Consider the following 12,036-nt stretch of genomic DNA (forward strand, 5'->3'; position numbering starts at 1 on the left):
CTAATTTACCTTTAAAAATACAATTCTGCCATTGATACATATCACTAGTTCCTAGTCAAAAAGCCAACTGAAAAGACTCGAATGCAAAATTATCTCCCTTGTGAGTACGCACACTGCAACGCGCCGAAACGCGGGAGACGGAAAAAAGTTGTTAGAGAAGTCTTCCGACTTCTTGACGGAAATTCCGTGGCGCGCTTCTGCGCTGCGCGCTCTAATGTGCGTTGGTCCATTTAAATACATGGCAAGCAGACAAAAGAAATTCCCACATGGCGCCGCGCCGCGTCGCGCCGCGGTCTAGTGGGCGACAACCTTAAGGCGACAAAAGTAAACACAATTTCGAGTCAAAAACAAGACAAACAAAAAATGGAGACTTCTGAGAAGACAAACTTGAGACAAATTGTCCACACCGCAATGACAAAAGCACAACAAAGTCAAAAGTTTAGTTGTTGCGAATGAGTTTTGGGTTTTATTAACCGTGTATGATTTCACTGGTCTCGCCTACTGTTGGCGGCACACGCCATCCACACTTCGCCGATATCTTGTCGCAAAATATACGAACAAAACATAGACACTTTGATCTTTACCGAGTCGAGACGGGACATTGAAAAGTCCGCGAATTTTGAAACAAAACAAAAATGTATTGGATTTGTCTCAACTTAGTCGTAAAACATGAATGTTTCTGTCTTGTCCTGTTTTGTCTGCTTGGGCTGGACCCGGCATTAGATCTAAATTTTTTAGACTGTATCATGTATCAATATGATTTATACAAAAGTGTTCGATACTATTGGCACTGCCACACCGTTTTCGTTGTTTTTGCAATTGTTGTTGCAACATGGGGACGAATTCTCCTGTTTTGGAAGTAGGGGGGACGGTTTTGTCATTGGAATGCCTTCACTCAAGCAGTACCTTGCTGCCTTTTGTTTACATAATCCACACCTAATAAAATACAATTAAATACATTTTAAAATAATAAATACTACATTAAAGTTTACAATAATCTACGTAGTACCACAGGTAGTACATTTAAATAAAGGTTTATAGGTACTTTTCATTTAAATAATATATTTATATCTATTTAGCATAACTTCTTTTATAGCTATTTTATTTGAATTTGATAGTAAAACGATTTTAGTACCTTGAAACGATCATGAAGAGGTCTCTCCTGTACTGCGACGTCATCAGAGCGTAAAGGTACGGATTAGCGCAAGCGTTCAAAGGGTAGAAAAATACCAAAAGTATTTTCGACTTTGTTATGTTGATTAGAGGGTAGCCTATCAGTGCACACAATCCAAAGAATGCCACTGGCGTATACGTAGCAAAATCTACAAAAAAATACAAAATATACAGGATGGTCCGAATTGTACTCCGGAAACTTCGGCAGCATATTCTGCAGATAAAAATAAGTAAAAATGTTTGTATAAGTGTATGTCCTAAAATGCTTAGTTTCGGAGATACAGGGTGTAGAAGTTTAACGTCAATATTTGGATGAAAATTGGTATCTGGGAGTTTTTTGCCATGAGAAATTTGATTTTGATGTCAATATGACTCCTATTTGTAGGGGACGCCACCTACATGTGTTTTAACTGTTTTGAAAAGTAATAACTTTTCTTCCGTACCTGTATAAAACTATAGGGCAAAAAAAATACATTTCCGTGATTTTTTACGTAAAAAATGTCTCCTGATAAAAATCACTACGAGCCATCGTTCTCAAGATATTTAGAATATTTTAGAATATACAGGGTGATTTTTAACCTATATACATAAACTTGGGAAGTTATTGCTGATGACAAATAATGACTAATAATGAAAAAAAAAAGTTAGTAAAATATTTTTAGAGTCTGAAATAATTTGAGTATTTTTTTTCACAAAAATTTTCAACTTTATCCGTAAATGTTTGTTTTTATTTCAAATAGTTTGTTATCTCCGTAAATAAAAATATTTTACTTACTTTTTTTTTTCATTATTAGTCATTATTTGTCATCAGCAATAATTTCCCAAGTTTATGCGTATAGGTTAAAAATCACTCTGAATTTATATAATTAGAACTTTTTATTTTTTTAATTAATCATAAATTTTTCTTTAAAAAAATGATAATAAAACAGTTTCTGTTGGTACTTTGTTTCAAAAAAGTTAACTTTTGGCACAAAACAATTGAAGAGCTTATTGTAATAACATGATTGTAATAACATAAGCCACTCATCCAGAAATCAGTTTTATTAACTAGTAACTAGTGTTTTTCTTGCCTTTTATCCAACAAATTTGTTAGATAAACACTTAGCCAATTAAACTAAACTAATTTTCATCCAAATATTGACGTTGCTTCAGAAATTATTTGAAAAAAATCGAAATAGAAATGAACTTTCTACACCCTATATCTCAGAAACTAAGCATTTAAGGACATACATTTATACGAACTTTTTTACTTACTTTTATCTGCAGAATATGCTGCCGAAGTTTCCGGAATACAGTTCGGACCACCCTGTATTATGCAGTGGCGTCTCGTGAGTTATTAAAAAAGAGTAGATACAGCTTGCATGAGAAAAAACTTTCTACTGATTTTACACAACAACTGTCATGTATCCTCTCATAGGATAGACTTTACATAGATGATACTATTTAAAATAAGTAAACTGTCTAGAGTACTAATGTTTTTTTTTTTGTTTAAGAACCCTGTATGTAAATCTGTAAGCTTTGAAAGTACCCACCTATGAATATAAGAAGGGCAAATTTCTTGGCTATGGTCATTTCGCCCTTGTGACTTGATCTTCTTGTTTCTTTCCCTAAGCTGAAGTAGATCTGAGCGTAACAGAAGACTATCACTGCCAGTGACATTCCATTTATAATGAATATACTGTACAAGTAGGTCTTGTCTAGGATCGACTTGACTTCCATCGGAAGACAAATGCTGGAAACAAATGGAAATTGTTTCTTAAAATTGTTTTTTTTTCTTAATTTTTAAATTTTTATAAAGATTATGTCTCATTTACGTGGAAAAACATGAAAAAAAATGATAGGGTATTTTTAATTTTTTTAAATGTTATCTAAAATATTTATGGCACGCCCATGAATTGCCGACTATCAGATAATCGACGAAAAATCGACGCACTGTACAAAATAATAAAAAAATCATATACACAGTGGTCAACAAAAAAATATATTTTATCAATGGTAGAAAGAATAATGGAAAATAGTTAGGAAATGCAAATAATAATTTGTAAATATGACAATATACCGGGTGCGTCTCAAAAGTGGCTAAAGGGGCTCACCCCTATAAAATAATTTTTATTAAGAAACTATTTGAGACACTGGTTACTAAAAATGTTTTTATACCTACTACTGGGTAAATGAATTTGTAGATATAGTTTGACTTTTTTTGAAGCTTTAGTTTCGGAGATATAAAATTAATGGGACCTTTAAAAAAATAATTTTTATTAAGAAATTACTTGAGACACTGGTTACTAAAAATGTCTTTTATACCTACTACTGGGTAAATGAATTTGTAGATATAATTTGACTTTTTTTGAAACTTTTTTTCGGAGATATAAAATTAATCGGACATTTAAAAAAAAATAATTTTTATTAAGAAACTATTTGAGACACGGGTTACTAAAAATATAGCGATTTGGTTTGTTAGTATATGACATAAATTAGGATTGACTGACGTATTCAATTGTTTTTGGTCACTTCCTGTTTCACCGGAAATGACTACAACTTTTGATTTTTAAATGGCACCATTGGTATATTTTTACTTTATTCGATAGAAAATGACACTCTGAATATAATGACATATCATATGTCAACTTTTGACATTTTCGCTTAACGAAACCAGACTTTGCTTAAAAAAATCGAAATTAAATTTTAAATTTCATTTTATAGTGTTCATTAATTCCATGGCTATATTAAAAACACTAATTTTTAATCAAAAAGTCTTGGAAAATCTTATAAGTAAAAAAATACCGAGAGTGTCATTTAAAAATAAAAAGTTGTAGTCATTTCCGGTGAAACAGTAGGAAGTGACCAAAACAATTGAATACGTCAATCAGTCCTAAATTATGTCATATACTAACGTACCAAATCTCGTTTTTTACATGAAAAAAAAAACAAAAAGGGGTATCGAAAAGTTATAGGGGTGGGCCACTTTTGAGAAGCACCCGGTATAGCTTACCTAGTACTGCTGTAATTGCTGATTCCCAATAGCGGAAATGCCGCCATTAAAATAGAATATAACCATCCGGCTATCATGATGTTAATGGCGGCTCTCAGTCTTATTCTCTTCGTGAGATCTATGGCGTATTTTATGGCAAACCATCGTTCGAGAGTCACTATGGTTAGCGTGAAGATTGACAGGTGACCGGCAAAAACTGTCAAAAAACCTGCGATTTGACAGCCGATACCTAGAAAAGAAATTCATTACAGGTCACTTTTAAAAATAAACGTCTTCTATTAAAAAAAATGTGTTTGGTTTTTCAAAAATAAGAAGATGTAAACAAATAAAACAAAGTCTGCTTCCTTGAAAAGACTAGGTTTTTCGCCACAAGAAGAAAATCTATACAAAATAAAAAAGAAACTATTTTTTATAAACACCACTGAGCTGATCTAACGGAGACCACCCAAGTAGCATTTTCACGACTTGCGACCACATGTTTACTAAACACAACGTTGGATTAGTTACAAATAATAGTTAGCTCCCTACCTTGGGTATTAAAATAAATTTAAACGTTTTTATAACGTTGTGCCGACGTTGGACTAGTACTACAGCAAAGTAGAAGCTTCTGCGACGTCGAATAAACGTTGTCTTGTAACCTTTTTTGCTTAAGTGATCTTTAGGTGATTCGGGCAACGTAGTTACAACGTTGGACAATATAGAGTTTTCCGACGTCAGTTTCAGGACCTATTCCAACGTTATGCAAACGTCGTCTGTTTTACTAATTCCAACGTTGTTTAGATTTCCTTATTCTTACGTTGGTAGGACGTCGAGTCACTACCTTTTTGCAACTGTATTGAACCATAAAGCCCCGTTCTCAGAACTGCGTCGTGTCGACAGCGACACTGATTGACACTTCAAACGACCAATGGGAGCTGTACTAAATTTAAAATTGACAGCTGTTTGAATTTTGTACAAATCTGATTGGTTCTTTTGTCGTGTCGCTGGCGACAGTCGCAGTTCTGAGAACGGGGCTTAACCTTAAATCTTAAATTTTCACTTCATTGTTCTGTTCAGTCAGACAGTTCAGTGCTGTTTTTGTTTTTATAAAAAAAAACTTAATTAAAATGGGACATAAGAAAGGTACATATAAAACTAAATTTAAATATACATCGATATATATTACCGATAGTTTATCCACTCCCTCGTTTATTTAGATTATAGAGGGCGGCACAAGCTAGACTCTAGGATGACTAAATTAGGCAATCTTGCGACTAGTATACTACCTGTTAAGGCCGAACTGCGACTTTATTAGTCCAGTATGCGACTACTCGAACTACTCCATCTTAATCTCCAAAACAACAAAGTGAAAGCCGCCATGTTGTTAAATAAGAAAATGTTTCGTTCCTAAAATAGCAATTCCTGCTTTTTGAATACATTAACTTGAAATATTTGACCCTAAAAAACACGCGGAAACAATTTTTTCGACTGCGAATAAATTATTCTCATTTTACTAAAAAAAAAAATTCAAGAAAATTTTTAAAACTTCTTTAATTTTAAGACCCATTAGTATTTTTCAAAGTAGAAACAATACATTTATTAATAAAGTTGTTTGCGTTTAACTTTTTTGCCTTGGGTAACGAGTTACAGAGTCGGTTAAAGTGTTTCAATAATTATGATCTTCAAACATCCTCCACACTTAAATACTTTTGTTTCGTTTTCCTTCACTGCCATCTGACATATGTCTCTAACTAAATCATAAAAATAATATTTTTACTATAATTATCCCAATTTAGGATAAAACGCGACTTAGACGCCATATTAGTTTTGTATTTCTGTGAATTAGGATTTTAAACAACGTTGCAGTTTGTACTAAATTAGGCTTCTAGCCAACGTCGGTATCCAACGTCGTTTCGACCCAAAAATGATTCTCCGAACTAATACAGACTAGGGTTGGCACGAGGTTGTGCCTGTCGGGACGACGTTGGTCGCGTGACACAACGTTGTCCCGACGTCCAAATGCTGCTTGGGAATTTGTTAAGAGGCTATTATGCTGTATTGTTCGGGTCGCTCCCAGGGGTCGGGTACAGCGGGTGGTGTGGCCGAAGGAAATATATATTATATATATATATATAACGTGCTTTAATTAAGGCTTGATTGTTTGCAGAGCTTTAGAATTTGCGATAAACTAGCGAGCAATTTGTTACAAAACCATATAAATTATATATCACTGGAATCACAAAACTTCAATCTATTTCCGTACAGAAACGGAATTTTCAATTGTGTCTATATTTTCGAGAAAATTTGGTCCAAACATAAGGAATATTTTATTGATGTTTGACCATCAGGTTGCTTTAAGCTCTGCGACTATTCAGTTATGCATACATTCTACGAGTACTAAGCAGCTCTAAAAAGTCCCAATAATTACTGTGCATTTCAAGAAAACAGAACAAACAGGGAGTTGTTAAAAAGAAAGAGTTTTTCTTATTTTTTTTATAGAAAAAACACCTGCACACTAAACATGTTTCAAACATAAGAATTATGGTAACTCATACAATACGAATATACTTTAAAATATACTTTTTGCAGCAGCTGTAAGTTATTATATTTTATACATATTTTTGAGCGAGTTTAATTTTATATTTAGACAGTTTTTTTAAATACAAAAAATATTCGTCTTTCAGGTAATTAAATTGATTTAAATCTTTTAAAAATGGAAAAAAATGTTCCTGAAACATCTTTGATGGTTTACATTTCACTGACAAGCAAAATAAACAACATAAAGGGGGCATTCCGAACGCAATCAATACGGACTTCTTTTACAGTATCATTTATTTTTAACTTTTTTATGTTTTGAGCTTAATTAGAGAGGTTTGCTTCTTTCAGATTCGCGAATAAACATGAAAGCGATTAGAAAAAAATTATACAGTTTGTCGTTAAATAATTTTTTTTTATTGAAAAAAAATTAGTAAACAGATAAATCATTTAAACGCTTTAGAGTAAATTTTCAGAAGTGTTTTCAGGAAATAAGAGAAGAGCTTATTTATTGTGTTTGATTTTTCTTATTTTCCTTAAAAATTTCTGCTAAAATTTTTAAGATACAGGGTGGAAAAATTTTCCGAAAAGAAATATAAGAATTAAAATAAAAAAATTATATTTTAGGTCACCCTCCCTATTTTACTACATAGATTGTGTTCAAAACATAATATGTCAAGACATACAGGGTGACAATTTGAAAACGAACAGTATTTAATATTGCCTCTACCGATGATAGTATGAAAATTTGGCGAAACACGTCAATTTACATATCAACTTACATATCAAGGGGGACAATTTTTGAGGCATTTGTTGTGTTACTTTCAACCCCTTGACCCTCAGGGCACCTAACCCTAAAATTTTAAATAGCAACCCCTATTTCTTTTACTATTTTTGTGTTTCTTGTAGAATTCTACATAAACTGTATTATTTTATAATTAGTTTATCGAGGGTCATACAGTGCAGTACCTCGTATCATCAATAAACAACCTAAGACAAAATCAACTTTGACGTTGCGCCTAAGCAACCTATGTTGAGATAAAAAAAAATATTATTGTTTAAGCATGTTTTATTAACAATAAAATACAACATCAATCGTAGGTTTTTTGATACCTTATTTTTTCGATTTATTTTCGATTTATTAATTCCTAAAAAAATTGAAATGACCTCTGTGCGCACCCGGTATAAACATGCATGATTTTTAATTGGCCTTTTTAATAATTAGTGAGTGGGATGAAACGTCAAAACAACTTTTCCCTCTTTTTAATTGATATGTTTGTGTATCATTCCCTGCATATTTAGGTCATGTTGTGGTATTAATAGGGCGTTTTTACTAACTAACAAGGAGTATTCGTTGAATCCCATTCAATAATTTTATTTTTAGACTTCTTCGTACAGAGTGAGTCAACGATAGAGTAGGTAAAATTCATAGGTATTATATCTCGTTTGTTATCAGAATTACGCCAAAAAATGAAATAGGAAAGTTTTAGGGAAAGTTCAAAATTATTTTGAGTATACAGGGTGCTTCAAAAAAAGTATAGTGGATGCTATGGGGGGTTCAAAATAAAATTTATGCATTTCAAATAATTAGAATTAAAAAAAAATGGCTCAGATACAGCGTTTGATTTTTTAATATATTTTTTTGGCTGACTAACTGGAATTTAAATTTTCGCTGGGAATTCAGGTGATAGCTCTGCTGTAAAAAATGTCAAGTCGCCACATTTCCTGACATTGTCATTCGTTTTGACACTTTAGTTTTGTATTACGAGTTTTTGGTTTAATTGAATTGTGGTGTCCCTCAGGGTTCAGTACTTGGCCCTATTTTATTTCTGGTGTTTATCAACGACATTGCAAATCTAATCTCCTTGTTTCACTTGGAGCGGCCCAGATGTTACGGCACTATATGATACTATATCCAGTGACTTACGCACCATTAAATCTTGGTGCGATTCTAATCTCCTATGCCTCAACCTTTCAAAAACTAAAGTTTTGTCATATAAAAGTACTATACAACCTTTTGTACTTAATAACACCACTATTGACGTCGTGGACTCTTAGGACTGTGAGATTCTTAGGACTTGTTGTGGACAACTCTTTAAAATGGGACTTGCACATCGAAGCCTTATCAAAGAAACTAAGCTCTGCCTGTTTTGCGCTAAGACTGATCTTAAGGAATATTTTTAGACACTGATGTCTATGGAACTTAACTCATCAACCTCTAGAATGGTCTACTATGCCCTTTTTGAGTCGCATCTTCGTTATGCCCTTCCATTCTGGGGTACTTGCTGCGCGACAAAATTTGATCGTATTTTCAAACTTCAAAAGAGAGCAGTTCGATACTTATTGGGACTAAACAGTAGAACTCACTGCCAGAATTTCTTTAAAAATTTCAAAATACTGACTCTTCCTTCCTTACTCATTTTTGAATCCGTTTGCTTAATCCGCAAGCACATATTCTCTATTCCGGAAAGGCCTTCTCACAACTATCCACTTAGGAATGTGGAGCACGATATTTATCTGCCAACCCCGAGTTCAGAACTAGTTAAGGGCTCAATACTATACAATGCCAAGAAAATGTACAATCATTTGCCTTCGAATATCAAGTCACTTTCATTCATTCCCGCATTTCGCAAAGCTCTGAAATCATACTTACTGGAGAGAGCCCTATATGCGGTAAACGACTTTTTTGTTGATGTTTAATCATGAACAATTTAGAATTTTAATTTTAATATTTTGATCATCTCACAATCATCAATACATCAAGGTCTAGTATTTAATATTTTATAACTCTTGATTTTATGTTATTATAACATGATTTTATCCATTTACAGTTTTCCTTTTGTAAAATTTTCTAGATACGCCTGTGTTCTGCAATGTCCATATATGTTTTATTTGTAATTTTATGACGTAATTTTTTTTTTGAATTGATTTGTATTGTATGACATTTTTTGTATTATTTGTATATTTGTTTTTGTGCTTTTTTTGTTTTGCTTTGTCGATAAAGCTGTTTTGGCTTTTTGTACAATAAAGCGCTGTTTTTTTTTGTATTGCGAATGTGTCTTTGAGCTTAAAATTTTTTACTAGCAGACTGTGCCGTCAAACATTGCTCTTTTTATAACCCCTTTTACTGCAAAGTGTGTAAGATTGCCTAATAGCCGTTGCAAAAAACTCATCGCAACCTTATTAGAATATTTTGAACAGGAAAGCGGTATTAATGGCCCTTTATGTCCCTTAAGTGCTGTTTAGGAGGTGAGTTTGCTGTTAAAGAGTGCTGTTAAGGAGTGAAGTGCTTAATCACGTGACTAAAAGTTTATTTAGTATGATCTATATAAAAAAAACGCAAACGCTGAATTTACTCTTTGCTATATGTTCCAAAAAAAGGTCCACTCACCGTATTGCCAATTATATGCGAAATTAAAATAAGTCCCTACGGAGTGGTAGTCCATGCTAGCGATTAGCAGGAGGTACAGTCCCATGCACAAGTCGGCCAAGGCCAAATGACACATTAAAAACCTAGAAACATTAACCTGTAAGAAAAGAAATGAGTTACCAATCAAACAAAATTGGAAGAATCCATAATTTTGTTCAGAAATATTAACTTTGTACTAAAAACTATTATCTAAAAGCTGTTTCTAAATGTCCCCTCAATGAAAAATTGAAGTTTATTAATAAGTAGTTTTAGTTAGTACCTTAAAGAACCGTTAGTGGTTTTTTAAATAATTAAAATTAAGTTACCTCTGTTTTGCTGAACCAGATTACGATTATCACTGCGACGTTGCCAACCACAGCTAAAATTACGACAAACCATACTGAATTTCTTAGCCACGTGAAACCCATGATATCCTCGCAAGGGTTTAGGGCATTTGGTTCTGGATCGCATTTAACATCTTGTAACCTGAAAGATTAGCAATGTTTTATTTCTTCTCACTAATGGGCAACCCTGTATATGGAAAAGAAAAAAGAAAAGAGAGCATCTTTGTGTGGATGATGTACCAATAAGTTTGTTTAAATCTATTGTTATCTTAATTACTAGCGTGTACCCGCGACTTCGTTCGCGTCGAATTAATCATTTGTAGTGGTGATCATAAAGCAAAGCAAGAAATTCCATTTATATAAAAAACTGGATACAATTTTCTCACATTTATGTGAGCATGAGAAAAAAACAATATGGCGATATTATTATATAACTTGGTAATATTTGAGGGGTAGTTTCATCTCGTTGGAATTTGACTTTCGAAAAATCCGTTTGCCAAAAATAAGCTTTTTACGTCAAGCAGTTTAAGCAGATCGTGGTTAATCAATTACCCAACCTTTTGGAACACCCTGTATGATTTTTAAAAAAAATCAAAATATGTAAAAAAACAAAATAAAATATACTTGTTTAAGCGTTTTTTCGGAAACTTGACCGTATCGAACCTCTACACCCTAGAATCAACATGTATGCCAAAATTGAGTTTCTTACGTTGAGTGGTTTGAGCAGGATCGTGATTAATCGGTGAGTCAGTCACTTAAGGATTTTATGTATTAGTATACTATATTGTTGTAAACCTACTTAACGCTAATATTGCCACAAAGCACTTCTATTGGAGTATCGTTGATCAAGGTAGGACTTGAATGAAACTCCCCCATATCCTCGTAGATTTCATCATCGTTCCTTTCTCTGGGAGCTTGATGACCAATAAACTGACCAGTAAGCGGCTGTTGAGGATGTCCCTTTCCTATTTCTACGTCTGGAATGTCACTGGAGCTGTTACTAATAAAAATAAAATAATAGATGAATTTTAAGTTTAGTTTGTTCGAAGATTTTCTTACTAATTTCGATATCCAATCTTCGTATCTATGGATCTTTTCCGTTTTTTGTAGTTGTTGATTTTGTCCATTTTTTGACCGTGGATGCACGTTTGTCTGAGATAATCTTCAAAAGCTGCGTGTTTTGTGGGGTTGTGCTGCTTGGGGTATTTGAACGCACAGCAGTGGAAGTGGTGAGTTAGTTTAGCAACCCTTAAGCTCTGGAAATCAATCAAGTTTAGAATTTTCCAGGTTAAATACTAGGTATAATAAAATGAAAGTAAGAATTTATGGAATCATACTTTTCCTCGAAACGTTAATAGCTATTTATGTAACTAGTACCTAAAATGATGTTTTTTAGGACGAATCATTACTGTTTGCGGACGAGGCGTTAGCCGAGTCCGAAATAGTAGATGAGTCCTAAAAAACATAATTTAGGTACGTGTTACATACACTATTTTTTGTCATACGCTTTTTACAGTTTTTTAGAACGCATATTTGCAAATTTTCCATATTTGAAATTATAATGTTTGAAAAAGTTGGCTTATAAATTCATATCTTAGTAACGA

General features: G+C 33.1%; 1 protein-coding gene and 1 long non-coding RNA gene across 4 annotated transcripts in view; one reads left to right on the top strand and one right to left on the bottom strand.

The window, feature by feature from the left end:
• Nucleotides 1-12,036, top strand: part of LOC115887940 — a 71,517-nt gene that overhangs the window by 5,006 nt on the left and 54,475 nt on the right. The window lies entirely within an intron of this gene.
• Nucleotides 648-12,036, bottom strand: part of LOC115887937 (lutropin-choriogonadotropic hormone receptor-like) — an 89,296-nt gene continuing 77,907 nt past the window's right edge. For all 3 annotated transcript variants that reach the window (XM_030907472.1, XM_030907471.1, XM_030907470.1), the window contains exons 10-17: nt 11,492-11,688; nt 11,232-11,432; nt 10,415-10,574; nt 10,071-10,206; nt 4,166-4,394; nt 2,706-2,905; nt 1,136-1,322; nt 648-936 (exon numbers count right to left, since the gene is read on the bottom strand). In XM_030907472.1, coding sequence (XP_030763332.1) covers nt 762-936; nt 1,136-1,322; nt 2,706-2,905; nt 4,166-4,394; nt 10,071-10,206; nt 10,415-10,574; nt 11,232-11,432; nt 11,492-11,688 — 1,485 coding nt within the window. In that variant the 3' untranslated portion in view covers nt 648-761. The remainder of the gene's footprint in view (nt 937-1,135; nt 1,323-2,705; nt 2,906-4,165; nt 4,395-10,070; nt 10,207-10,414; nt 10,575-11,231; nt 11,433-11,491; nt 11,689-12,036) is intronic.

This window comes from Sitophilus oryzae, unplaced genomic scaffold, assembly GCF_002938485.1.
Source record: "Sitophilus oryzae breed Bouriz unplaced genomic scaffold, Soryzae_2.0 scaffold_682_pilon_pilon, whole genome shotgun sequence".
Lineage (NCBI taxonomy): Eukaryota > Metazoa > Arthropoda > Insecta > Coleoptera > Curculionidae > Sitophilus > Sitophilus oryzae.